At 47.5% G+C, this 26191-nt stretch overlaps 9 protein-coding genes across 10 annotated transcripts; 7 read left to right on the forward strand and 2 right to left on the reverse strand.

The window, feature by feature from the left end:
• The first annotated feature begins 156 nt into the window (after positions 1 to 156).
• Positions 157 to 5021, forward strand: E1B28_011078 (uncharacterized protein). The gene is made up of 7 exons (XM_043156075.1): positions 157 to 562; positions 615 to 653; positions 710 to 782; positions 840 to 1862; positions 1917 to 2195; positions 2258 to 4756; positions 4808 to 5021. The coding sequence occupies exons 1-6, from the start codon at positions 551 to 553 to the stop codon at positions 2989 to 2991; spliced, it is 2160 nt and encodes a 719-aa protein (XP_043005859.1). The 5' UTR covers positions 157 to 550; the 3' UTR covers positions 2992 to 4756; positions 4808 to 5021.
• Positions 3325 to 5518, reverse strand: E1B28_011079 (uncharacterized protein). 2 transcript variants are annotated; one of them, XM_043156076.1, is made up of 6 exons: positions 5113 to 5518; positions 4951 to 5059; positions 4794 to 4901; positions 4081 to 4746; positions 3691 to 4022; positions 3325 to 3627 (listed from the first exon to the last, which is right to left on the reverse strand). In XM_043156076.1, exons 1-6 carry the CDS (start codon positions 5454 to 5456, stop codon positions 3405 to 3407), a joined length of 1782 nt encoding a protein of 593 aa, XP_043005860.1. In that variant the 5' UTR covers positions 5457 to 5518; the 3' UTR covers positions 3325 to 3404. The 2 variants fall into 2 exon arrangements, with proteins under 2 accessions (XP_043005860.1, XP_043005861.1); XM_043156077.1 differs by having other exon boundaries at positions 3325 to 4022.
• A 28-nt stretch (positions 5519 to 5546) lies between these two features.
• E1B28_011080 (uncharacterized protein) lies at positions 5547 to 8871 on the forward strand. Its single transcript, XM_043156078.1, has 17 exons — positions 5547 to 5891; positions 5954 to 6050; positions 6100 to 6212; positions 6265 to 6278; positions 6335 to 6432; positions 6493 to 6689; positions 6742 to 6931; positions 6983 to 7009; positions 7068 to 7142; positions 7200 to 7245; positions 7295 to 7324; positions 7381 to 7451; positions 7515 to 7604; positions 7662 to 7689; positions 7750 to 7850; positions 7907 to 8723; positions 8774 to 8871. The coding sequence occupies exons 1-16, from the start codon at positions 5582 to 5584 to the stop codon at positions 8076 to 8078; spliced, it is 1659 nt and encodes a 552-aa protein (XP_043005862.1). The 5' UTR covers positions 5547 to 5581; the 3' UTR covers positions 8079 to 8723; positions 8774 to 8871.
• Positions 8872 to 9205: 334 nt separating this feature from the next.
• Positions 9206 to 11997, forward strand: E1B28_011081 (uncharacterized protein; the record flags this gene model as incomplete). Its single annotated transcript, XM_043156079.1, has 10 exons — positions 9206 to 9340; positions 9393 to 9650; positions 9701 to 10171; positions 10223 to 11145; positions 11199 to 11306; positions 11366 to 11378; positions 11445 to 11521; positions 11570 to 11615; positions 11666 to 11765; positions 11828 to 11997. The coding sequence occupies 10 exons, from the start codon at positions 9206 to 9208 to the stop codon at positions 11995 to 11997; spliced, it is 2301 nt and encodes a 766-aa protein (XP_043005863.1).
• Positions 11998 to 12774: 777 nt separating this feature from the next.
• E1B28_011082 (uncharacterized protein) lies at positions 12775 to 14891 on the forward strand (the record flags this gene model as incomplete). The annotated part of the gene is made up of 6 exons (XM_043156080.1): positions 12775 to 13528; positions 13581 to 13769; positions 13818 to 14167; positions 14222 to 14429; positions 14486 to 14817; positions 14871 to 14891. 6 exons carry the CDS (start codon positions 12775 to 12777, stop codon positions 14889 to 14891), a joined length of 1854 nt encoding a protein of 617 aa, XP_043005864.1.
• A 6-nt stretch (positions 14892 to 14897) lies between these two features.
• Positions 14898 to 17829, forward strand: E1B28_011083 (uncharacterized protein; the record flags this gene model as incomplete). The annotated part of the gene is made up of 3 exons (XM_043156081.1): positions 14898 to 16454; positions 16509 to 17211; positions 17270 to 17829. The coding sequence occupies 3 exons, from the start codon at positions 14898 to 14900 to the stop codon at positions 17827 to 17829; spliced, it is 2820 nt and encodes a 939-aa protein (XP_043005865.1).
• Positions 17830 to 18516: 687 nt separating this feature from the next.
• On the forward strand, positions 18517 to 20416 carry E1B28_011084 (uncharacterized protein). Its single transcript, XM_043156082.1, has 6 exons — positions 18517 to 19157; positions 19228 to 19530; positions 19606 to 19779; positions 19842 to 19954; positions 20016 to 20190; positions 20265 to 20416. Exons 1-6 carry the CDS (start codon positions 18648 to 18650, stop codon positions 20313 to 20315), a joined length of 1326 nt encoding a protein of 441 aa, XP_043005866.1. The 5' UTR covers positions 18517 to 18647; the 3' UTR covers positions 20316 to 20416.
• A 4-nt stretch (positions 20417 to 20420) lies between these two features.
• On the reverse strand, positions 20421 to 22394 carry E1B28_011085 (uncharacterized protein). Its single transcript, XM_043156083.1, has 5 exons — positions 21852 to 22394; positions 21500 to 21801; positions 21234 to 21441; positions 20810 to 21163; positions 20421 to 20748 (listed from the first exon to the last, which is right to left on the reverse strand). Exons 1-5 carry the CDS (start codon positions 22140 to 22142, stop codon positions 20512 to 20514), a joined length of 1392 nt encoding a protein of 463 aa, XP_043005867.1. The 5' UTR covers positions 22143 to 22394; the 3' UTR covers positions 20421 to 20511.
• A 27-nt stretch (positions 22395 to 22421) lies between these two features.
• E1B28_011086 (uncharacterized protein) lies at positions 22422 to 25071 on the forward strand. Its single transcript, XM_043156084.1, has 9 exons — positions 22422 to 22512; positions 22564 to 22592; positions 22647 to 23769; positions 23893 to 23982; positions 24033 to 24135; positions 24184 to 24359; positions 24416 to 24479; positions 24538 to 24592; positions 24658 to 25071. Exons 1-9 carry the CDS (start codon positions 22493 to 22495, stop codon positions 24888 to 24890), a joined length of 1893 nt encoding a protein of 630 aa, XP_043005868.1. The 5' UTR covers positions 22422 to 22492; the 3' UTR covers positions 24891 to 25071.
• Positions 25072 to 26191: the final 1120 nt, after the last annotated feature.

A 26191-nucleotide genomic window follows, 5' to 3' on the forward strand; every position in this document is an offset into this window, starting at 1 on the left:
AAATAAACAGTTACATCACGCATCGTTCATTTATGAAGCACCCCACAATGTGCAATGTGTACACCATGAGGCAGACCAGGACGTTGGTCTGCACTGGCGGTATGCAGCAGTCTGCAGGTCTGTAATAGTTCCAGGGTGACATCAATCAACGTTCCTAGAACTTCAACGGCCATCATCATTGGCAACCAGACACTACGACCTCAAGCTTCAAGACTCAAGACTCAACTCTTGGCCACTGTGTCCCATTGTCGTTTACCGGGACTATGTATCAGCGAAAAAACAATAAGGAGCGGCACTATCCTCCGAACGAGTTGCCTAATTGGGAACGGGATCGACATTTTGGACAAAGACAATAAGAATCGTTGCCAATGGAAGAGGGTTTCCGGAATCCCTTTTTCTTTTGTGTTTTCACCTATAACCACCACCACCACCGCTATCGATTCCCTCTCTTTTCCTACCACCACCACCACCTCTAGGTTCGTACCTCAGTGCTCACTGAGCAGCTATACGGCGAAAGTAGTTCCCGTTTTTCTGATTCGCAATCGTGAATATGGACCTCTCAGTAAGAATAATTCACTACATTCTTCCTTTACGAGGTGCTGACGGACTCTCAGCTTTATCAGGTTGGAGACGCATCCCCTTTCTCTCCAGAGGTATGTCAATCTCATGAAACACACTGACCTCCTGCCGGACACTCAGATTCTCTCAGAACTACAAACGATCTGTTTTACGCCCACCACCTGCCAAATTCACACTGGATATGTTATCTCCCGCAAAGCAAGGTCGCTTTCAATCACATAATTTACTGTGCCATATCGTCTGATTGTCATCCATACTAGGTGGATACTTTGTCTACGGAATGCGGGTCAACCCGGTCAACAGGGGCGATAGGTCTTCCACCGGGTCAGGGGACTCTCGCCTCATGGAGCCATACGAGATTTGGCGAAAATGGGAAGATTGCCTATTTTTCCAAGATGGCATTGAGGAGGAATATGGCCGCCTGGCTCGGATGAAGCGCCAGCGACTCCAGCGAGGCAAAGGGGTCAAGAAAAACGGCGTGTATATGCAGGATGCTGCTGCCTCCTGGGATTCCCTTCCTCCAGGCCCCGACCCTCATTCTGTGGCACAGGACGTGCACAATATAATACCGCGACTCTCCCATAAAGGAGGAAGCCTGTTCGGAAACAAACATGCGATTTTGAATCTTCGTGTGGCTGAGCTTTCTGCTTTCATGGCCGCCCTTTTCAAAGACGATGTTCCAACGTTACTTCAGGAGGTTAGATCAGACCGTTTGGTGACCGATTTCTTTGGATATTGGAAAAGAGACGAAGAACTTTCGCGCAAGAACCAGGCGCGGTCCCGCAAACACCGTCAGTCTACAGCGAGCACTATTCTGTCATTCTACTCAGGACCCGACGACCCCGACGCGCGGTCAATAAACACGGTGACCACGGATTCACCTCCATCACCTTCCAGGCAAAGTTTTTCTTCCAGGTTATCCTCGTCCTTATCTCCCCGCAAACGTCGTCCACGGCCGCTGTCCACGTCCTCCGACTCTTCGTCGGGATCTTCTCCTAGCTCTGCCGGTTCCGTTGGCTCGTTCTTCCCTTCTATAGGAGAAGAAGTCCCGGTTATGTTTGATTACAGCCCCCCAGTTCAGTCACAATCTGAATTCCAATCTCCGCCTGAGGATATCGCTACAAGCTTACCAGAGAATCTTTTCGTTCGGAGGGTGAAGAAGAGGTCCTCGAAAGAGACTTTGTATCGTCGAAGTGCTCGGATTTTCTCAACCCCACCCAGTCTCTTTGCTACTTTCGAAGGAACAGGGGATCTAACCCCACCGGAAACCCCTCGTAATACCAGTAAGTTTATTGTCCTGGACTAAAATTCTGTCTCACTCAACCGGCGATCTTCAGGACGAGAGTCATGGCAAACGATCGATTCTGCCACAACCTACCTAGAAGGATTAGATCTAGATCTACCCTCATCTGCTCAGATCTATCACAAATCTCGTCTGTCGATCGGGAGCATTGCGACGATGATGACAACGTCTTCGTCAGAAGCTGTCGTTCCTCACAATCCGGTTCGAACTACTACCCCAGGAAATCGTCGTAGCAGGCCAATATCCATCTATTCCGTTCAAGAGGGTTCCTGGTCCGATGGTGACGAGGACATGTTAGATCCTGCATTGTTCGGTGAGGACAATACCTTTCTAGCCACCACATTGTTAATCGCTGACTGTCGGGCTCTACTCCAGATGAATTCCCCATGCCAGCTCACCTCTTCCCTAATAGAGTCGATATCAGCGTGTTCCCCATAGAAGAAATCCGGGAAGAGGAGGAAAGACCTGAAACGCCTTCTCCCAGTAGACGATCGGAATCCCCTCCCGAGTCATCATCTTCCGATAGTGAGTTTACTATCGATGAGCCGTCGACACCGACTGGTACTATGGCTCCAGAGATCCATATCACATCTGTGCCTTCTTCCCCTACCTACTCAACCTATAGCGAAACCCCGTCCACGATCAGACCATCATCAGTACTATCCAATGTGACTAGCGACACCTGTATTTCTCGAGCCACTGCCACGACAACTCTCTCCAACACTTCAACCTTATCTCCCACCTCAGGCGAAACATATACCATCAAAGCCGCGCATAATAAATCCATCATTCTCCTTCGCATACCTAAAACCACCCCCTTCTCCGTACTAAGGGCAAAAATCCACGAAAAGTTTGCTCAACAAGAAAAACTTTCGTTGTCTGACTCATTCACTCTGGCATTCGTCATTCCCGATGTTGTTGTTCGAAAGAACGACGTTGCCTCGGGTTCGAAGGCTAAAGGCAGAGCACGAGAACGATCGAGTTCATTGTCTTCTGCAGGGGGTCCTGTGCAGATGGCTTTGGTCACCACTCAAGAACAGTGGGACAAGGTCGCCGAGTCAACGGAATTGAATAAGATTACGTTGAGAGTGTTGGATACGATCGTTTAATCTTTCGCGGTTTCTGTCGCGTTTGAAGTCGCTCCCTGGTTTACCTCCAGAAGCGACCCTTTTTCTTCGTTCAACTTTCACCTTCACTCTTCTTTTTTATCTTTAATTTCTTATTGTGATACTCATTTAGGTCGTGCATACTAAACATGCGCATTGGACCTTGATCCTATCTTTCCACTTCGTTTCTCGACTAATGGCACTTTTCTCCCATTTTCGCCAGCTCCGTTCTTTTTTCGTTCTTTCTGGTTATATGTATAGGAAAGAATTCCCTCAACATCATTTGACGTTATTTCACGCATGTATGACTCCTCTAACTGGACGACGTTCAATGTCAATTAAAGTAGTTGAATAATCACCTCACGGTTCATGAATAAAGTATAACACATGTTTACAAAAGTTCGAACTGGCTCGTTCTATGCTCCAACGCGAGTAACAGCAGATGGTACACCAGTCGGTAAGGGTATCCTCGTCCAGTCAGGCAAGATGTTTCGTTGATGCAACGAATCACGATCTGCGTGGAAAGACTGAGATGGAGTAGACGTAGACATATCTCCCATGGCACTGTCCTCTCCCCCCATCGGCTCAACTTCGTCCCATTTCTCTCGGCTGACTTCGACCCCGCCAGTTTTAAGAACACTAAGAGAAGAGTTTTAGTAGCAACTTTAACGTAGGCACCATACGAAAAATGAAACTACTCACCCGGCTAACGAAGCACCGACCCAAGCCATGGTAGCCGGTGTGAATGCCGGAGCCTTTCCAGCGTTGTTTTTGGCTCGATCTGAATGAGGTTCCCCAGGTGAAGGATTGTTGACGATGGCGAAATATGGTGTCAAGGGACGAAGCGAGGCGTAGCGGTCATACTGTGGTGGGGGTGGTTTATCTGGCCGCACAGGATGCCGTGGGACGAAGGGAGAAGGTTGGATGGCACGAAGGAGTTCGGAATGTAGTCTTATAATGAATCCCGGTAGCATAGGGGTACCGCCAACAACGAGGATGGAGGATGCCATTGTTTTGCGAAGATCAAGGGGAACCTGTGTTCGACTTGGTGAAAAAGAAGGACACAATAAAACAAATTCGGGGAATGTTCACCTTGAGAAGGGCATCCAATATCACTTCAGCTACACTTTTTTCGTCCACATCCCCGGGTTCGAAAAGAATCTCCGCCGCACGTTCCCTAACCCATCCCGGTATAATGAGTGTAGCGTACCCCAAACCACCACCACCTGGTAGTGGAGCCACTCGCAGCCTTAAATCGGTGGCGGTTGAATGGCGTGTGTACAAGTTCGCCAGACCCTGCAATCCACCAGCGCGTGGATCCGCTCCAACAGGAGTACGTGGATCGGAGATCACAGAGAAATCCGAGGTTGAAGCTTGAGCAGATGACACGTTACTATCGCGGCCAACATGTGAGAAATCTGACTCGGACTGGGTGGCGTCACTACTTGGTGGGAGGTCCGTTTCGGAACCTTCGTCCAATCCTGGAGTCACGTCGCGTGTATCATTACTTGAGACGGATAAAAGAGGTTCCCCAACGAAGCAACAGCGTGTTAGAAGTTCATCTAAAATACTGTCGGTGAGTATTTCGGGTGGAACTCGCATAGATCGACTGGCGGTCGGAATATTGACTGGGCCAGGAGAAGTGGGTGGAAGATAGGTTCCGAATAACAGTAATAGGGAGCGGAGGTGGGAGTGTAACCGAGACCCAGCTAATGGAGTTGTTTGGATTTGGGGGAAGAGGGGACGCGAGGCGAATATCTGTGCAGCTGTCAGGAAGTCAACTATTGTTATACGCAGATACTCACCGGAAGGGCAACAGATTCTAGGTAACCACAGTCAAGAACAAGGCCTGTTATACGACCGACCGCGAGCAAAGATAGAAGGTGACTTGACGCAAATGACACTGATGGAACCTGTGTGGGTTTCTGTGCGATGATCCAGTTCGAAGAAGCGAAGACGCACCTGTAAGTTTTCGAATAATACCCGAGCTAGCGTATCCTTGGTATAGATGGGTAATAATGGGTGTTCAACGATAATCACTTTACGAGCCTTTGGGTCAGTCAACAGAGAACTTGAAAGACTATTTAGACGATGCTGGTTCCAACTAGAGAATACAACACTCACTCATGAAAGACGGATCTCAAGCATTTCTCCATCTTCACCTCCAACATCCTGTCTTCTTCCGCCCTTTCAGCAGCATCGGCAGCTCGGCGTAACGTCCATAACGAGGAAGCACCCTCCGTTGCATAAAAAACCTCTCGCGGCCGCCCTTCACCACTAAATCCCACCTTCCATACGCGAGAGCCTGGATCAATCACGACTCGATCTTCAACGCCATAGAGTGAATGTCTCCGCGTGGTAGTGTAATGAGGAGATGATTGAACGATATGTGTAGCTGCTGTACGTTTCGTAGTTGGTGTTACTGGGTTGAACGATGTTTTCGAACGAGGTGTTGTTGGAATCGACATGAAACAACTGTCGCAACAAAGTGGGTGTACTGAGTCACGAGTGGAGTGGGCGTCAAAATTGTACAGGCCGGTTTCCAATCGGAGCAAATGCACAAAGGACGGGATCTCTTTTTCTTTTGGCCTCCATGACCGATATTACGACCAAGAGCGAGAAGAGTCAAGATTCGATTCCGCCAGAGCGAGCATCACATCAAAATCCGAAGTTCACAGCGCCAGAAGATACTCAACTTTCCGACTGGACAACAAACCGTGTCGAGCTCTGGTCGTATTATCTCTACTATGTTGGCAACAATGGTCTTGCAGGATTCAACTTTGGCCCTTCCCAGTTCCAGAACTTGCTGAGCTTGGCAGGCTACGATCCAAGTGCACCCCCATTCACTCTTCCTTGTGGAGATGGCCAATGTGTCCTCCCTTTCCTCGGTGCTGTTCGCAATAGTACGTGATCTCATACCCTCGCTAGTTCCAGTGGTACCCATAAACTATGCTTCTACCGATAGTTAATTCGATCGTTCTATTGACGAACGGAATCAGCTTCGCCGTACAAGCAGCGTTACTCTTGTTTATAGGAGCATGGGCGGACTACGGTCGATGGAGGTTGTTCTTACCCCTTCCTCTTCCCTTCATCATGCTCAATCTCACCTAGACCCAATATCACGATCTTCTTCACATTTTTGGCGGTTGGCGTCGCGTTTGCATGGCTGGGTGTCGCTGACCCTTCACGGTGGCGAGCTGGGGTAGCCCTCTACATCTTAGGACGTAAGCTGCCTCTACTCCTTAGCCTCTCTCACTATCGTTAATCTGCGGCCAGTCATAACCTATCAGGTAAGTCTCTCAGTCGTTACTTTGACATATTGTCCAAGCCTCACTTCCGCACACAGTGTTCACTCACTTTCTGGACCGCTGCGTTTCCCGGACTAGCCCGCGATCTACCAGAAATCAAAGAGTCCTTAATTGAAGTGAAAGACGGAAAGAAAAGGTAACCCTATTACTTTAAATCGAGCTTAGTGGGTTTGAATTCATATCTACGCTTCTACAGCCTGAAGGCTCATGTAACGATGACCTCAATCTCACGAAATCGTATCTCAAACATATCGTTCACTGTTTGCTCAATCGGAGAAATCGTGATTCTCGCGATTATGGTTGGAATTCTCAAAGGCGTCAAGTCTGACGAGAGCACCGAAAACAACACAAAGGCGTTCAGCGTGTTGATTGCATTCGCTGGAGGAGTTTGGCGTAAGTCCAGATGTCACATTGATCTAGCCATCCGTGACATTCCATTCTACAGTCCTATGTGCCATCCCATGGTTTATACTCGAGAAGCGCCGACCAGGTCTACAACTACCTCCTGGTACGACGCTGCTCACCATTGGATTCAAACAGACGTATGTTGCCTTCAGGGAGTGCCTAAGGCTCAAACAAACATTCCTGTATCTCGTTTTCTATTTCTTAATGGGCGACGTCTTAAATACGACCGTGTAAGGTATTCCCTCTTGCCTTGGACACCTAGACTGAGGTATCGCATCTAGAACTGTGATTGGAACACTGCAGAATAGGTAGGCGACGGACGTTCTCCTTCTTCGCGGATCTCGCGTTTGATTGGGGTACTTACAGTGTTGTGGCGTACTCAACTCTTCAGCTTACGCTGCTCCTCATCGTCGGCATTGCTGCTCAAGCTATCGGAATCTAGTGAGCTAAACCTCTTCGCGGTGTTGTTCATTGACGCTGATGTTGGCCGACTTCAAGCGCATTCTGGTTTGTTCAGAAAAAATACAAGATTCCTACGAAATCCGTGGGTCCAGCTGCAACCAGCTATACAGGTTAAATTATGATTCTCACAGATGCTCATTTTCAATGTATTTTGGATAATCGTGAGTATTATCTCCCTCCAATATCGCTTGAGAAAGTCCTCTTAGGAAATTCCTAGATTCTAACAATATGGGGTCTCATCGGTATCCATACGGATAAGTTCGGATTTAAACACATATGGGAAATTTGGTGAGCATTCTACCTCAGTTTTGATAGACTATGGTTCACCAATATCGCTATCAAACGTGTCAGGCTATATCAAGTCTTTTATGGGCTCATGGTTTGTCCTTGGTATGCCTATAGTCAGACCATGATTAGTGAGGTGTCACCGTTGCCGCAAATGTATGTTTATATCATTTGGTAGCATTCTCACTGTCTGTCTTACTTGTTTGTTGACAGGTTCCTGTTTTTTGCTTTGTTCTCTGTGGTATGTCGATTTCTAGTTGAGTTCTGCGAAGGTCGAAACACTGAATATCCTTATTCCTAGGTTGGAAAAACATCTGCTTTCATCGGGCCTTTCGTATCCTCTGCCATCATTACTGCTGCGGACAACAATGACAATATGCCATTCGCGTTCCTCTTTGGCCTGTAAGTAATACTTTCTATGTCCCAGGAGTACCTTTCTCACACGTTGTTCCTTGCAGGGGTGTATTCAGTACAATGTTCTTGTACATGGTGAATGTTGAAAAGAGTCGCGTTGAATGCGAGGATTTCATAAGGGCAGAAGCGAATCGTAAAGCCTTCCGAACTGGAACGGGAGGAGTGGTTGATAGTGCGGTTACTGGAGATTCAGAATTGAAGATGGCAGAGGCGTAGTATCATAGCACGCCTCGAACTTGCTTACTCACGCTATTACTTATTCATCTGAAGATTTCCAAGCCCTTCAAATCATAGGCGCGACGCGTTTTCCGACTCTTATTGTCTTCAACTTGATTCATGGACAACTCCGATCGAGCCATCCGACTCCCTCTCTTCATTTTATCAAAGCCACAAATGGGTAATCGCTACTATACCCACGATGTTTCAGGCCGGGAAAATTTTGAATATAGCTCCCATCTCAAAACGAACGTTGGAGTCATGGGCAGCTCAATACGGGGTCTTACTTATGAGCTATTTCCAGCTCGGCGCTCTAGTGTGGAGCAAAAGATGGACACGGTCACAATACAATTTCAGTGACCCAATAAGAACGTCTAGGGGAGGATGCGCGAAGCAGGAGAGTGGCGACGAGAAATCTCTCCAGTGTTGGATCCTCTTCAAGTTCGCGCCACCTTAGGACATCGATTATGAAGACGAAATTTTCGGGTTAAAAGCGAGCTGAGGGTAATACGTATGAATCTTGTATTGGGCGCTCGTCTCTCATTCCGAGGAACATGTCGAGTCTCCTGATTTGAAGACAGAGGAAAGGGGAATTGACGTGTCACGGTTAAGGGGCAGGAGCTGAGGAAGTCGTCTAGTGAGAAGGTGAGTGTATTGGTTCTGCGCTCCGCAGTGGACTTCAAACCCCACTACAGAGCGTTGAAAGCGGCATGTCCGTCATCTGTGCGCGGAGGTTCGCTCACGTATGTATTCCGGTCGTATGTCCCCGTTGGGCTGTTATCGAAAATACGATGTTGAAAAATCATGAAAGACTGAACCTGCGCAGTGTTTGTAAAAAGGGACGATGTCGGGGCAACTGCAAGGAACCAGGCTGGACTTGAAAGCGACCTCGCCCAGGCCTTTAATTTGTTAGACGGTTGGGCGCTCATTTGGATGAATTTGGACGTCGAGTGAGACTGTGGACCGGGAAATCCTTCCCACGCTTGCGGTTTAGACCCGCGGTCTTCACGCTCCGAGTCAACCTCCGTTTCTTCGTTTCCTTCTCTTCTAATTGCTACCTTTCTGTTCAGTGCTTTCACTTTCTTTATTCAATTCACACTCAATCTCATATCTGCATACCCATTGTAATGGCCCCGACTTTGACACACCCGCCTGGCGTTTCCTTCATCGACGACCACGAAGTCGCGACGAGATCGAGTGTTGCGGATTCGGACACGTATTATGGCAAAGAGTCTTATTCCAGGTCTCGGACCTACAGTCATGTAACGCCATCATATCCGTCGCTTCTGAGATCGTGCTGATGTGTGTTCGCAGTCTCACATTCATGGATACAACCCCAAGAAGGCTCCGGCTTTCGAGGAAGATTATCATTTGCGAAACAGAAGGCTTTCCCACGACGAGAAGGGAACTGGACCTCGCAGATATCTTATAGACGTAGAGGAAACCATTCGTTTGGTTCTTGAGCAGGAGGACACTGATGGTGATTTCCAAATCAGCGTCACTGACGCTGGACCAAAGATGATGTCTCTGGGCACAGCGACTAGTAACGGCTTCAAGACATTTGATATTCGGGTACGTTCTATCTGTCAGTTATTATGGGCTACTTGATAAACGTCGCACAGGGTACATACATGCTGTCAAACCTTCTTCAAGAACTCGCCCTTGCTCGTGATAACGGTCGCAAACGAATTGTCCTTGATGAAGCCAGACTTACAGAAAACCCGGTCGAGCGTCTGTCTCGTATGATCAAGAATTCTTTTTGGCATTCTTTGACTCGGCGTATCGACGGGGACGGGCTCGAAATCATTACCGCCGACCCAAAGAACCGAACTGGGCGAATCAATCCTCGTATCTATGTTCCTCACGGGGAGCCTGCCATGGCCGAGTACTACAGGAAGGTCGCGCGAGACAAGCCGCACATGAACTTGGACGTTCAGGTCCTGCCACCAAAACCGGACGATCCCTTGTTTGTCAAAAGTCTTAACCAAAAACCGGGAATCCTGGCTTTAGCTATGAATGAAATTGACGATGGGAAAGGCGGTAAGACTTTGAAGGGTATTCCTTTCGTCGTTCCTGGAGCTCGTTTTAATGAAGTAAGATTCCTGTCTCTCATCCACCTTACCGTACTCATTCCCGAATGCCAGCTGTACAACTGGGACTCCTACTTCATTTCTCTCGGCCTGCTCGTCGACGGTCAAGTGAACATGGCAAAAGGCATGGTTGATCACTTCATTTTCGAGATCAAGCACTACGGCAAAATTCTGAACGGTAGTCGAAGCTACTATCTCTGTCGCTCGCAACCACCTTTCCTCACTGACATGGCCTTGCAAATATATAATCAACTCGACCGCTCGGATGTCGAAGAGAATCGTCAATGGCTGAAGCGGGCCATCCAAGCGGCTATCAAGGAGTACCACACTGTCTGGATGGCAGAGCCTCGCATGGATCCCAAGACAGGGTTATCCCGCTATCGTCCTGATGGGCTCGGTATCCCACCCGAGACTGAAGCCACACACTTCACGCATATCCTTGAGCCTTATGCGGCCAAACACGGTCTCTCTGTCCTCGAATTCAGTGAGAAGTACAACGACGGAGTATTAAAAGAACCAAAGTTGGACGAATATTTCTTACACGACAGGGCCGTGCGCGAATCAGGGCACGATACAACATACAGGTTTGAGAAGAGATGTGCGAATCTAGCGACCATTGATTTACAAGCGCTGCTGTACAAGTATGAAGTGGACATTGGCACTGCGATCCGGGAGGTGTTTGATGATGAATTGGAAATGGAAGAGGATTTCCCACTTGCGCCATTCCCTCCTTCTCCGGAAGCTTATGCGAACCCTGGTCGCGAGTGTTCGACTAGTAGGGTGCAAAGGAGTGACGAGTGGTTTGAACGAGCAGAACACAGACGTCAGATGATTGATAAGTATCTATGGAATGAGAGCAAGGGTCTCTACTTCGATTACGATACTGTCAAGAAGCAGCAGATATTGTACGAGAGTGTTACAGCGTTGTGGGCTCTTTGGGCAGGCTGTGCGAGCGAGGAACAGGCTACGAAGCTTGTGTATGTTTCTCTGTCCCGGTGGTTTCGTTGTGGTCTGATCACTTTGTGCCCAGAACCCAGACCATAAAGAAGTTTGAAGTTCTTGGTGGTCTTGTCTCTGGAACTGAAGAGTCTCGAGGCAAAATCTCGTTGGATAGGCCGAATCGGCAGTGGGACTATCCGTATGTGTATTCACCCGTGATTCAATCCCGTTTCTGATTTCGTCGTATCTGTCTTATAGATATGCATGGCACGTATTTGTTTCGTCTATACATGTGAGAACGATTCTGATACTTTAGTTTGTTAGGCCACCTCATCAGATCATGGCATGGGTTGGGCTTGAACGATACGGCTACCTCGAAGATGCTCAACGATTGGCGTACCGGTTCTTGTACATGTAAGTGGAACGTCAGTATCGGTTTCGTATCTAACCTTGAGTCATTAGGATGACCACTGCATTTGTCGATTTCAACGGTGTGGTTCCCGAGAAGGTTCGTCTACTTGTTTTGTGATCTTTCCTTCTCATCAATGCTGTTCCCAGTTTGACGCGGTTAAACTTTCTCATCTTGTTGATGCTGAGTACGGAAACCAAGGAATTGACTTTAAGATGGTACCTCGTGAAGGCTTTGGATGGATGAATGGTAAGATATTGGTTTCCTTCCTTCCTCTGCATTTACTTTGTTCTGATTCCACCACCGTCTAGCTGCCTATCAGGTTGGCATTTCATTCCTCAACAGCCACATGCGTCGTGCTGTCGCTGCCTGCACGAGTCCGGAAGTATTCTTCAATGCTTACCTCGGAAACGAACAAACGAAGAATGTTTTGACTGATCCTCTTGGTCTGGCGATGGAGAACCTTGACATCGCCAACTAGTCATGATAAGTACATTACTATCATTAGAAGCATTCGTAGACTTTTTATTACGCTACTTCCATATCTTAATGGGTCTTTAATTCTTACATTCATGACCTTCACTTGCACATTGTAGAAATATCGGTTCGTATTTAGTGTCCGTTGAGGCGGATGTCCCGATTTGGTTGGCTTATGTCCTTCAGCCAATCAGAATCGTCGGATTCATCTCTCACGGCCGGACATACGCCATGGATACACGGACACGCATGCCTACCATCTTGAGCATGCGCCCTTTCTCCCTTCCCTTCCACTCATCTCAAACTGACGACTGCTATCAATCTAGACCTTCGCCAACCTTCTATGAACACAAAGGACACAGAAAATATATACAATACTTCGACCTTGACCCTCCAAGAGGGGTGTCGAGTGATTTTGCGGGTGGAAAAGAACGGTGTTGGGCAGGATGATACTGGTGCGTCTCTGATATTCTGGTTTGCTTCTTATAATAAGTCCTTGGTTCTAGAACGATTATTTGCTTGATAAGGAACATGGATGGAAGATCATGGCAAACCCGACTCAATCAACTACTCATTCTATTAATCACTGGCCTGTTGTAGCACCTCTAGTTCCCAATATTATTGTTTGATTTCACCTTTCTGGTCTATTTTGCACGATTTTCGGGACTTGACGAATACTAGTCACCGATACACAAAGCGATGTTTGCCCAAGACAACACAAACGGCAGTTGTCTTACCCTTCAACCATCACCCTCTCTTTACTCTACCATACTTTTTGCTAATGCCTATTGATAGTCACTCATCTAATAGCCTACCACAGACCAAACAGACCACAATCTCCAAGAATCGTGGCGGAACACGACCAGGCGCGGGTCGAAAGAAGAAAAACCCGACTTCGACGCTAATTTCGGTACCGTCTCAGCAGCCCAACCATTCGACATCCACAACTCGACCCGCTGCAATATTCAATGCTCGCGTATCATCCATTCCTGTTCCATCCACTTCACTACCGGCTGCACGTTCTTCAGAATCTATGGAAGTTCAAGCTGACCAGCACACTTCGCAAGATCCGGTCCTTCTCTCTCACGCAAACTGGGAGCAACTTGCGGCGAACATCGATTATGTTGTTGGAAATGATGAGAATGCAGATATCGCTGGAAGGGATACAGTTGTGGAGGATTCAATGTTCGGCGCCGAGGATGATGTGTCAATGGAAGAAAGTGCCCAAATTGCTGAACGCGAAGCGGAGGCCAGCCAAGCCAAAGCATACTCAGCCATGGGTATTTACCTTGAACAGGTACTCAACAACGTTCGACAAGAAATACAGAAACACAACATGCCCAGGTGCTACCAGCACGGTGACTTCTGGATCCGTCCTCGACACCCCATCTTTTCACTGCAACACGGCGCCATCAAAACGGAGTTTACTCCAACACTCCTATATCAAAAGGATGTGTTCGTATGGCTTCCTAGTTTTCTGCCTGGTGCTCCCGATCGATTTATATGCAGTTGCGGCCGGTATTTGTCGCGACATGGTAAGGTCTTGACCAGTCTTCATTAGTGATATAAACTTCATCTTATTTGTAGGCTACAATGAGAACCCGATAGCGAGAAGAGTGTCAAGTGCGCCAACAGACTATTATCTACTCACCAACCGATATTTTTGTGACTGGCGACGGAGAGATACGACATCCGAAGGCTGTGGTCAGACGTACCAGGGCACTGACCCGTTAATTATTGGACAGTTGCCTCGCCATGTTCAGGAGGCTTTTCCTTGTATGCTTCTGTATGCTTTATTGTTTGGTTAGTTCTTAGGATTCTTAGGCTATCTCTCGCATCGTGGCGCTGTTGACAAGGATGTGATGAACGAGCTCCGCTGCACAATAGCTACGCGGTTTGGGCCAGAACCGTTTGCGCGAATGCAGCAGGAACTACAGACCATTTATCACAGCCGACTAGAACTCATGTATCTGGCCGCTGCTCAACAATATGGAAAGAGAGATGTTCAGCCTTTCTCGTCCTTCAATGATCCACTGGGATATAACGGTGCATCACATTCCACCCATTATTTCAAGTCCATGTTCACCGAGTGGTATGCAGCACATCGCATATACCTCGATCGGGTTCAGGCATCACTTCCACTTACTATTGCTAAAGCCGATCATACATTCAAAGTGAGCCAATTTCCCGCTCCAAGATATTCTTATTACTGATCTTCAACTGAATAGGTTATGATACATATGGCCAAGATCAAGGGGGAGCCAATGCACCGAGCGCTATATACTATTGTCAATGAATGGGAACAAGTCCGGGGTCGAGCAGCATGCTTAACGAAGAGTTTATCGTATGTTGATGAGCATTGGACAAGTATCGAACAAGGTCTTAGAGAGCATGGTCATCCAACTACGGAGTTTGTCTGGACAGATGCTCCAAAAGGTGTGCAGGACACTATTCACTCAGTCCATTACTAACTGTAGAATTGAATTATCTAGTTGAACAGGCATATCACGAGTCAATCACAAAGTCGCTCCGAAAAAATGTTCAGCACCCGGAAATTGATAAATGGAGGAATCTTTTAACCTTCCAATCATCAGTTTTGGTGCCTCCATTTCTTTGTGATTCATATGATTCCATTGACATTGCCTGTGACAATGTACTCACCTCTCTCGAGCCAGCAAGCTTAGACAAGCTCATCTTGGTTCTTGATTCAAAATCTGAGACAGAACTTGTTGGTGTTGGAGGACCTGAAGGAGTGCCACGAGTGCGAGGTAGTCGAATTGACCTACTTCAAGTCCGCGTGGGCTCCCAGTCATATATATTCCGCGTGAGTTTTCATTGCACATCCCAAGATAATTACTAATTATTTTTTTTACTCAGCTCACCCAGCTCACAGCCTAAAACCATATGCCACCGTGCCTTAAAGCAGTACTTACCTCAAAGCGGATAATAAAAGCAGGAGTCCGAGTTGAGGAGGTTTTGATCAAGCTCTCGGATGCCTTTCACCTGCCTGAACTTGCAGAGGTAACCAGACGTTCAGACGGAGATATCCTTGACTTGAGTAAATTTGCCAAATTGAAGGGCATTGTCAAGGATACAAGTCTACCGTTGTCAACCTTGGCCCCTGTTGTTCTTCACCGACGATTTCCTTTATTGGACAATATTCGCAATGCCCGCTGGTCACATGATTTACCCTCTCATTTAATCGACTATCTCCGCGATGAAGTTGAATGTGTCTGGGAAGTATATACATCCCTAAACTCTCTCCCTTCAGTTGGTCTACCCCTACAGTCACAGGATGTATCGGTCGGGAAGCTTGTTACTCTAGTGCTTGGGAAAAAAGAAGTGGCAGAGGGTGAGATTATTGAGCATCCGGGATATATCGACGCTGTAAAGGATGAAACCGGTTTAACTCAGCGAATTAATGTTACCTCAACAAGAACGGCCATCCGAATTACGCATGCTTTTGTACCTGGCCATATTCTTGCTTTCCATTCACAGACTATCCAATGGATCATGTCCCGTGGTTGCCTTGCAGTTGTTACAACTCAAACTCTCCGGTCACGATCTCAAAGCTCACCTCACCCATTTGCACCCACATCATTACTGGGTATAGCAGCACCTATCGTAGATTCTGCTGCTTCTCTTGCAGCCCACACAGCCCCCTGCAACCCAGATTCACGGTTTGTAGACAACTTTCCTAATCAGACAGATTTCAACGATGGCGAAGAGGTTGAAAGTTGGGACTCCGAGGAGGCTGGCGATGCAGATGAGGACGACAACTTAGATTCAGAGCTTGCACATGGTGACGATGAAAATTCTCAGAGTGTTAGCATAGTCCCAGGCATAACTCCGACTCAAAAGAAGATTGATAGCCGGGTTCTTGACGACGCATTTCATTTCATGGATCGGCTTCTCAAAAAGCTTCCCAAGAAACACTCCGCATTTAAAGAATTCTCGCATTGTTTTAGCCGAACCATATTTACCTGGGATTTGGACGATACCAATGCTGTCAAAAAAGTCTTCGAATCAAAAGGAATATCATGGGATTATGCTATGCGAGCCAAGTTGCCATCGCTGCGAAGACGTATACGGAGATTCATCCCCCCTCCCGACAGGCTCTATCATGATCTGAAGCTTCTTTTTGATAGTTTCAAGGACATAATCTGCTCGTTGAAACCCCGCCAACGAGGAAAGTTTTTCTCAGACGAGGCACGCAAAGAATGTGAAAATCTACTTGACTCTGTTCAGCTAGGACTACTATCAGACCCTCCCAACTTTCCACTCTATTATCGCATGGGAAAGGATAAGGATGGACTGAATATATACCGCACAATCCGAGGCACTAACTCTGTAGAGGGTGGGGTGCATATGCCTCTTCGTCGTACTTTTGGCTCCCTATCTGCATCTCCGGAGCTTGCAGAAGCGATGCTCGGTAATCAGTGCCACCGGCGCAACATTTCGGTGTGTTTCTCATACTGATAGTACTAGTTTATAGATCTCACGAGACTGCTACAGATAGGCGAATTCAACCGAACAGGAATGAAACACAAAACTCACTACGACACTTGGTTACTTGATGAGATTGTGGAGAGATCGACTACCATTGGAACCAAATCTTCTTTCCCTATTCCTCGCATGCTCGCTACTCGTATTGCTACCTCTGAAACTTTCAGTATTATCCCAGTCTCAACATCCCTTACATCTCGGCTCAATGTGCAGGCACTTCCACGTATACGGGTTGAAGGTGTCCCGCATCATCGAGATACCCCTGTCCATCTTATGACTAGGTTTACCACAAAAGCAACAAACTCATACCGATTCCTTCAACTACGCCAACGAACTACTATTCCGGTGCTACCTGTTCATACCCATGCTGAGTTTGTTGAGTTCAAGTATTTGGTCAACAGTAACCAGTTCACAGTTGGCCGGAAAAAGGACAAGATAGATTTTGAAAAGCTCGCGCAACATTGGAATATGCGGGTCAACCTCCAGGACCCCAAGATACTTGATTCAAACCAAAGACTATACTACAAGCTACCGGAATTATTAGAAGTCCACTACAAGAAGGGAATTCAATGGCGTGCGGAACGAGCAACTATACTTACCGGCCAAAATGCGGTGGCACTACACCCTATTCATCAGCTTGTTTATGACTCCGAGCGTTATATTCAAGTGCCGCCCGCTGTACTTCTATCGGAAATGGATTTGACTGTTAACGGTGAGGTCTATATTCAGTGGTTAGACGTAGATATTCTGTTGCTCACCTTTGTGGACAGCTGCCACCAGCCCGGATGTACTAGCATTCGAAATGAGCGTGCCAAATGACAGTCGGATCACCGAGTTGCCACAGGATTATATTGAGGAGGGGGTGAGGCCAGAAGATCCAATGTTGATACACGGTAGTGACGACTCGGTGACCGGAACCAGTATGACACAAACCGCCCATCCTGACTTGAACAACGAAGTGCCATCTGGCCATCCGTGTCAGTCTTCCGCAGACATCTCAGCCTCTCCGAATGGAATCAATCGCCTACCAGCACCGCAAGGCGTGGGTACGGGTACGCAACCATTCAGCGATGACGGTGATTCTCAACAAGCAACATTGACATTCTCCATGCCCGACACAAGCAATCCTGGCAAAAAGGCTGACAAGAAACAACCAAAACGATGTGCGAAATGTCTTGGAGCTGGATGTAGCAAGGCAGTTGGCTGTCCGGGCAGTGGTAATAGGGCAAGGTGCCGATGTGGACATCCCGACATTGGACGTGTTCGAATTCCGAAGAACATGACCCTTGCACAAGTTACAGCGACCGGTAAACGAAGAAAGGTAGATTGAATTGTAAATATATTCTGCATATACAAGTGAGAGTATACGAGAGTCTGTTAGATTTGAGAATATAACCTATTCAGCTCAGAGACATCCATTAAGAAAGAACAAACACACCTGATATTCCATGTCCTAATCAAATAACCTCCATCATCCAGCTAACAGTTGTCAGCAATGCCATTCCCAACCCCATGTCCCAAGCAAATATCCTGAGCAGTCAATAACAGAACTTTGAAAGGCTTGAATGTGCAGGAATGGAGTTGAAAAGTGTTAATTGAAAGGGCTAGACAGATCTTGAATCACAGAGACTTTGAGAGTACATCATAGTTCTAGGGACTAATACACTCACCAAACTTTAGGTCTTACAAGTGACAGCTGCATCGTCTGGCTGGCCGTCGAGGAAGAGTAAAGTCATGTTGGTGTGCGCCCGCGGCCACGCCCAAGCTGGCTGGGGCGTGACCGTGGGATGTGTGCAAACGGCGTCTGAGAAAGAGCGCGCAAACGTTTGAAAATGATTGGTCAATGGCTTATGTCTGGAAATGGGTTGAGCCCCGAAAGGGCATATGCCATCACCGGACATCTTTCAAAAATCAGCGCTTCACGGTGTTTGATATCGGGGCCACCCGGTCAGCACGAGGCAACTTTAGCCGACTCTTATGGCGAAACTGACGGTGAAACAGGTGTATATAGAAGTACGATAGGTTTCCCCCTCTCTCTCTTTCCCTCCTCTCTCTTCCTTTGGATTTTTTTTGATTTCGTCGCTCTGTCAACAGACATACGCCACGAGCCGAAATATCTTATCACATCGCTTGCTAGAGTTTACAAATATGGAGTGGTTTTCTCAGGCTGCGCACATCGGATTTTGGCCCTTCGAACTGGACAGTGACCATTTCGGTTGGCATGTCCCCATGTTACTTGCACTAACGACTCTCCTCAATCCAATTGTTCACTTCCTTCTCGGGAAGGGCAAAACTGTCCAGGAACCTCTGTCTTTTGAATTAAGACACCATCACGCAGTGTCTCCCAACGGTCACGTCGTCTTCTCCGATGTCCAAACACGCTCCTTTCAAGCAGGAGAATTCAAAGTTTCAACACGGGGTCAGACCACTTATCGTCCTTCTTCCTTCCAAGATGTCTCTATAGCACGTTCGCTGATAGCAAGAGGCCAAGGTCACCTGAGCAGTACCGTTTTAGGATGGGAAGAGGGCGAAATTCCTGGACCGGACGTGGAGAAACGGGAGACGATTCTTACACTTGCCAAAATGGCTAATAATGCTTATATCATGGAGCCTGGAGATCCGGAATGGTATGATTTAGAAGGGAATAAGTGGACGAGTGTACGTTGTACCTCTTGTGCGCGTTTATTATTTCTCAACTCGGTTTTTGGATTGGTGTTTTTTCTTGCAGACCTATCCTTTTGGCTGGGACCCTACGGACAATGGATTCCGCGGTCAAGTTTTCGCAACTGCAGATAACTCTACGGTCATTATTTCGATCAAAGGAACTTCCGCCGGTGTATTTGGAGGTGGAGGACCCACGGCGAAGAAAGACAAGCTGAACGACAATCTTCTTTTCAGCTGCTGTTGTGCCCGTGTTGACTGGACTTGGAGTACAGTGTGCGGGTGTTATCGTGGTGGAGGGAACAAATGCGATTTGGATTGTTTGGAAGAAGCGTTGGCAGAGGAAAGTTTGTTTTATCCTATTGGAACGGTATGTGTGTTATGTTTCCTAAAAGAAACCCTCAATTCTCTTTTCTCGAAATTGATACGACGGAAAGGAATCCAGAACTTGTACAACAATTTGACGTACATGTATCCCGAGTCCAATATCTGGATCATTGGTCATTCTTTGGGTGGAGCTTTGGCTTCGCTTTTAGGTGCGACGTTTGGTGTTCCCGTCGTTGCGATTGAGTCACCTGGAGAGAAGATGGCTGCTGGGAGATTACATTTACCATCACCGGTGGGTAGTGGCATAATTACTAGTCGTTCGAATTCGCTTTACTGATTTCGTGCTTATTTTAGCCGTCCACCCATCATATCACGCATATCTACCATACGGCAGACCCTATAGCAATGGGAACATGTAATGGCGTCTTATCTTCATGTGCTCTAGGAGGATACGCTATGGAGGCGAAGTAAGTGAAAAATCAATGATTTTTCCGCCCGACTGATCACTGATCCCCCCTGGCTTTATAGATGTCACTTAGGTAAATCAATCATATACGACACAGTGTCCAACCTCTCTTGGGCTGTAGACATCCGGACGCATGGAATCAAAACTGTCGTTGAGAAACTGTTGGCAGAGCCCTGGTTACCTAGCGTTGATGTTGGGCGGGAAGTCCCAGAAGCTAAGCCGGAGGAGGATTGTGTGGTATGTCGACCTTGTAAAAGCTTTTCGAGTTCGATCGAATTGATGACAATTGCCTGTTTATCTTTCTTTGACAGGAATGTTATAGTTGGGAGTTTGGAGACTTCCCTGCAGCAGCAGCTTCATAGAGCTGGGAAGTTTCTCTTCGCTGAAGTTTAGACTTGCCGGATAGACGTCGAATGTATCTTTATCAATATTTTACTCATCGCTCCATAACGAATATACATCCACGAGTCATTGATATTAGTATGTTGACCTCTGGGATCAGATAGTAGATATAGCATAGGTCCACGGTGACAATTTCAAACTGGATACAATATGGGTTCATGGTCGCCGAACATGGGCTGACGATGGACGACAAGCAGAAGATGGACGGACAGGTTTACCCCGTCGGCATCCAGCTGCATCAGGAGGAGCGTACGAAATGGGTCGTGGACCTCTCGGTAACACTGTAGCGATATTGACTTGCTGCTCCAGTAGTGGTTCCAAGTTGATATTAGTTTGATCGAGGGAAGATACCTGGAAGCCGGGAGTATCAAATGGAAAGAGAGCGACGGTATACTTGAACAGGGAAAAAAGCGTAAGCAGAAAAGAGATAAATCAAAGTAACAAAATAACCTACACAGATACGAAAATGCGAGATCTCACAACTCGGCTTTAAGCTGGTGGGGAGAGACAGCTCACCATGCATTCTACGTGATACCAATCCATCGCCGGCCTCGCGACAACCCTCGGGGGAGAGCCACCAAACGGCCAAGGCAGAATCCTCGGAAGACTGATTTTTGGTCTTCTTAGTGAATCCCAACATTCCTATAGGACGGTTAATCTCGGCACGAACGAGCTCGTGTCGGCAATGAACTTGTCGCCGAAGTCGTACATCGATGGCTGGGCGGACGGAGAAGAGGTCGAGAGCCTGACTGTCTGCGGAAGAAAGTAGGAGTGAAAGAGGTATTACTGAGCCGCGGGTATAACACAACTACATGGAGTAGATTGGGAATTGCCAATGAATATGGAAGATATGATATAGAAGGGATTAGCAAACTCACGGGTTTCGCCAAGGATAAATGGCAGACAACTTCAATATTGCGGGCATTGAATAAACTTCCTTGTATCTTAACTGGGGGTAGAGTGTTCCATCCTTCAGGATCTGTTTCTGGACCTATGATTGGGCTCGAATCTTGGTAAGCGAGCTGTCGTAGTGGTGACGGCGGTGCGGGCCTTGTAGCAGGTATATAGACAAAAGTAGTTGAAAGGCTTGACGAACAGGAACAACATCATCAACTAGGGACAAAACTGTTTCGAAGGAACACACCTGCTATTATATCGGAATTTACTTCTGACAACGTGAACGATGAGGTCGTAACGGACGCTAGCGCGAGTGTATCGTTCCACGACAGTAGGCGGGAGGGGAAATTGGCGTCGATCGTCTACCGGCGACCCGGGGATGGTGACTGTTTTGGGTAAGGAAACGGAAAAAGCCCAACGGTTATGTCCCAAAAGTCTACCACTAGTCCGTCCCGAGTCTTCTGTCGACTTACACCACAGCGTTTGGGTTAACTCCAGGAAAGTTGTTCGTTCTTGAGCATCGTATCCGTTAGTCAGGTCTCCGCGCACCTGGTAGACGATGTGTGAATGACACGCACGACACAGGATTTGTGACTTACAATGACTTTAACTGACTGGATGTTGTCTCCTGCCTCTTCAAGGTCCAACTCTACGGAACCTGTGATTTTGTCACCTTCGACATAGGTAGGAAGGGACTTTGGATCGCGAGAATTGCTGATGAGGTACAATGTGATCCATGGCTTGCTGTTCCTTTTGTCGCTCAAGTTGTGGGATAGCTGGAAGACATGTTGGGTTGGGAAACGAGGAGGAGGGGATTCCCGTCGAGTGTAGGCTGGAAGGGAAGTGACAGAGCCAGATATCGAGGCAGTATCATTGATGAAGAGCTGCATGAAGGCAGGAAAGGGGAACTAACGTCTGCCTTTTTATTTTTAAAGGAAGAAACATCATGAAAATGATGAGAGCCATCTCCGTAATTGCCGCGGTCATTATACTTATAGAAACGGTAAATTTGTAAGACATTTCTCCGGAGAATATGAACAGAAAATCCGAGCCACAAGGTCAGGTCATAGTTATCAGAAAGCGCGGTCAATACTCACCGAGTACGTCGTATGAACTCTTGAGAAGTGTGGTGGTGGCGTTGGTGTTGGGTGGTGGTCAGAAGTGGCTGTGTTGCCTCTTTTCTATCGAGTCGCGACAGTCACATTTATTCGCGTCTTTTTTCTGGTCTCTGTAGCCAGCAATGAGCATCTTCGGCAACAAGTACGTTTCATTACAATTCCAATTTTATCACTAAATCCAACTTGACTCAAGTTCGTCTACATTTGCGCCAAAACCAGCAGGTACCATAACTGCGTATGATCCGTTCTTTCTCGTTTGACCACATGAATTCGCAGGCGCCTCGATCTTTGGAAACACTACTCCAGCTCAGCCATCGAATTCTACGTCCATCTTTGGAGCCAACCCTTCATCTTCAAATACTGGGACACCTGCGACTGGCTCTATTTTCGGAGGCGGCGGCACTGGTACTTTTGGACAACAAACTCAACAACCGCAAGCAGGAGGAACAAACATTTTTGGACAGTCGAACCCTGGTGGAACTGGAACGAGCTTGTTTGGCGCTCAGAACAACCAGCAGCAGCAGAGTGGCACTGGGACCGGGTTGTTTGGGCAATCAAATACTGGAGGGGCTGGAGCGGGGTTGCTTGGTGTTCAGAATAATCAGCAACAACAGGGTGGAACTGGGACCGGATTATTTGGACAGTCTAATGCCCCCGGAGCTGGAACAGGATTTGGTCAGAATCAGCAACAACAGGGTGGAACAGGGACCGGATTGTTTGGACAGTCTAATGCCCCCGGAGCTGGAACAGGATTTGGTCAGAATCAGCAACAACAGGGTGGAACAGGGACCGGATTGTTTGGACAGTCTAATGCCCCCGGAGCTGGAACAGGATTTGGTCAGAATCAGCAACAACAGGGTGGAACAGGGACCGGATTGTTTGGGCAGTCTAATGCCCCCGGAGCTGGAACGGGATTTGGTCAGAACCAGCAACAGCAGAGCGGAGCAGCGCCAGGAACTGGTGTTTTTGGCGGGCAGCAATCTACAGGAGGAACGGGAACAGGGTTATTTGGCCAGGGCAATCAACAGCAGCAAGGGGCCTCGGGGACAGGATTGTTTGGGCAATCCAACACCGGAGGAACAGGAACGAACCTGTTTGGTGGCCAGCAACAACAAGGCCTGACAGGGACTGGAAATAACCTCTTTGGCACTGGTGGGACAGGAACAAACGTTTTTGGCAACTTCGGTCAGAATACCCAGCAGCCTGCGGTGGGTACGAGTCTGTTTGGCCAAAACACTGGAGGAACTGGCAATAGTATGTTCGGACAACAGCCACAACAACCACAACAACAGCAAGGTTCGTTGTTTGGAGGAGCTTCGGCCGCAAACCCGTTCGGTGCAAACACTCAACAAAATCAAACTTCGCTTTGGGGGAGACCAGGTGCGCCTCAACATCTGCAGTAAGTGTTCCCTTATTCCTCTCAATCACTGATAGTGACATCGCATTTGCTTTCAGGGCGGGGTAGTTCTTTATATCTCACCCTCAATGTCGACCTGTGTCTGACATATAAAAACTCCACTAGATCCAACCACCAACAACCGCCTCCCTTTACAAAGACCACGAAATTTAACGATCTCCCAGAGGAGATCAAAAAGTTTTTTGAACACATCGAGTAAGTACACTTGATTCCTTGGATTTCATACCCCGTCTGACAAATCTTAGTACCCACATACAAGGCCGGGTTCAAATTAGCAAAGAGCTTCACCAACGGAAGCTAGGCGAAGAAGCAACAAAAGGTCAAGAGATTGTTCGCTCCGTGAACAGGGTAACTCTAGTACTGCCGAATCACGGACGAGTTCTAATCACCTGTCAGGACCTGATCCATACAAGCACTACGATCCGGAACGACCTTCAATTCACAAAGGATCTTAAGGCAAAAGCTGATCAAGCAGTTCAAGATACCATCGTCGCGACGCGGATTATAGACGGATTCAGAAATACCCAGGCAAATGGCGCTTATCTGAAGGACCATGCCAGTTTCCCACTTGAGTTCGTTGCTTCAGGCTGTATGGTTCTGGCCACTGAATGTTATCATACTTTCTCAGGTTCTTCACCCGGATAACTCGTCAGACGAAGGAAAGATTAGCGTGGTACAAGTCGACAATCGAGGTAAACAATTGCGTTTGGTTGGCCATTTCAGACACTGATTGAGCTCTTGCTTATCCAGCAAATCGAAAGAAAATTATCGTCAATGGCTAATCAGCCTCATATAACTCCCCAACGTTCGTTCCCATCATGATATACCTCTTCTGCAGGATAAACTAACGAGCTCTCGTCTGCGAGATAGGCATCGTTTCGGCATTACAGGCGCAACATGCCACTTTCCTGGCTCTTTCTGGTCGGACAGCTACGCTTGATACAGAATTGCAGAAGATAAAGACCATGTATACTCAACTGTGGCGTGCGAGGACGGGAAGCGTACGGGACCCTTTCGATGGCGGTGCTGACATGGAGCAGAGTCTGAGACCTGGTGCCACTAAGGGAGATAATTTAACTTTGAGTGCCTTGAATATTCGATAATGCTCTAATTCCTCTTTTCATTCCTCGCTCTCTACTGATACTCTGAAAGTTCTTTACAGAGGTAGCCAGATACATACATGGAAATGTAGGCATACTGCTCGTTGTTGATATCAAATATCGTCAACCGCTTCACTTTCCTTGTGATTTCCAAAGCCACTTATGCATCTTATTTCATGCCGTATTCGAGGATAAACAGTCCAAATGTGCCCGTTATGCTAATCTTTCTTAGGTGCAGTCATGTGGTAGTGGTAAATCGGTTCGAGTCGGGCTTCGGGAATCACGCGAGTAACTTACCGGGTATCGACCCTTTTCCGACCACTTTGTGATTGTGGAGTGGGTTGCGACCAGCCGCGCTGGGAAAGCAATCATCCTCGTACACTCGACCCTTTCCCCAATGATTTGTAGCTGAATGCGTAGTACACAACGATACAGCAGCTGCAGTCTCAGATTTCCGTTTACCCAGACGTCGAGCATGTCCGAGTCTTCGCTGGCGTCGATGGGTCATCCTTTTGTCCTCGCGAGGATGTTTTGGGTCCGACACCTCCTCAGGCAGCTGATCTTGAAGGTAGGATATATGCGCTTTTCCCTCGTCTACGTTCTGCTCACTTTTCCTTCTCTTTCTTTCAGCCTCTGAATTTGAATTCGTTCGAGCCTCCATGATATCTCAAGCAAAGCCTTCTTCGTTCAATCTCCACCTTGATCAATCAACATTGTCCCACTCCCACCGACCTTTCTCCCGCACCTTCGATGGGGTTTGATGAGAACAACAGCTATAAGCAACGCCGTATTGGTCTCAACTCGCCGACCGACCTCGTTGCAGCTAAATACCTAGATCACGATCACAATTTGATTTCTGACCCACCTTCCCCCACTTGTATGGGGAGGGGAAAGATGGGTGCCGCGATTGACATGTCACATTCAGTCCGAGGTCTTCTTACTTACTCAAATTGAACGTCACATGAACTTTAGGATTCGACTTGGTGAATTGGGTATCGAAATCTATGGAATTTTGGTACTTTGGTGGGTGTGTTAGGACAACTGAGATGAACCCTTATGCGTTCTGATGAAATAAAGGATTAGGATTTCCAGTCATCTCCATCTACAGCCGATTGAGATCTTGCTTTGCCTTGTTCTGATCCTTCAAAATTTCTCGGAGATAGCAACGATCGCGAGCTGGACGTCGACATGATCTATGAAGGGCATCTAGGTGTTCCGCACAGCCGCAGATGGATGCTGGTTTTCCGAGCTGATTTGACGTGATACCGCATTGGTTTCTAATTGGAAAGCGATTATAATTAGCG

The sequence above is a fragment of the Marasmius oreades genome, chromosome 7 (assembly GCF_018924745.1).
Source record: "Marasmius oreades isolate 03SP1 chromosome 7, whole genome shotgun sequence".
In the NCBI taxonomy this organism is placed as follows: Eukaryota; Fungi; Basidiomycota; class Agaricomycetes; order Agaricales; family Marasmiaceae; genus Marasmius; species Marasmius oreades.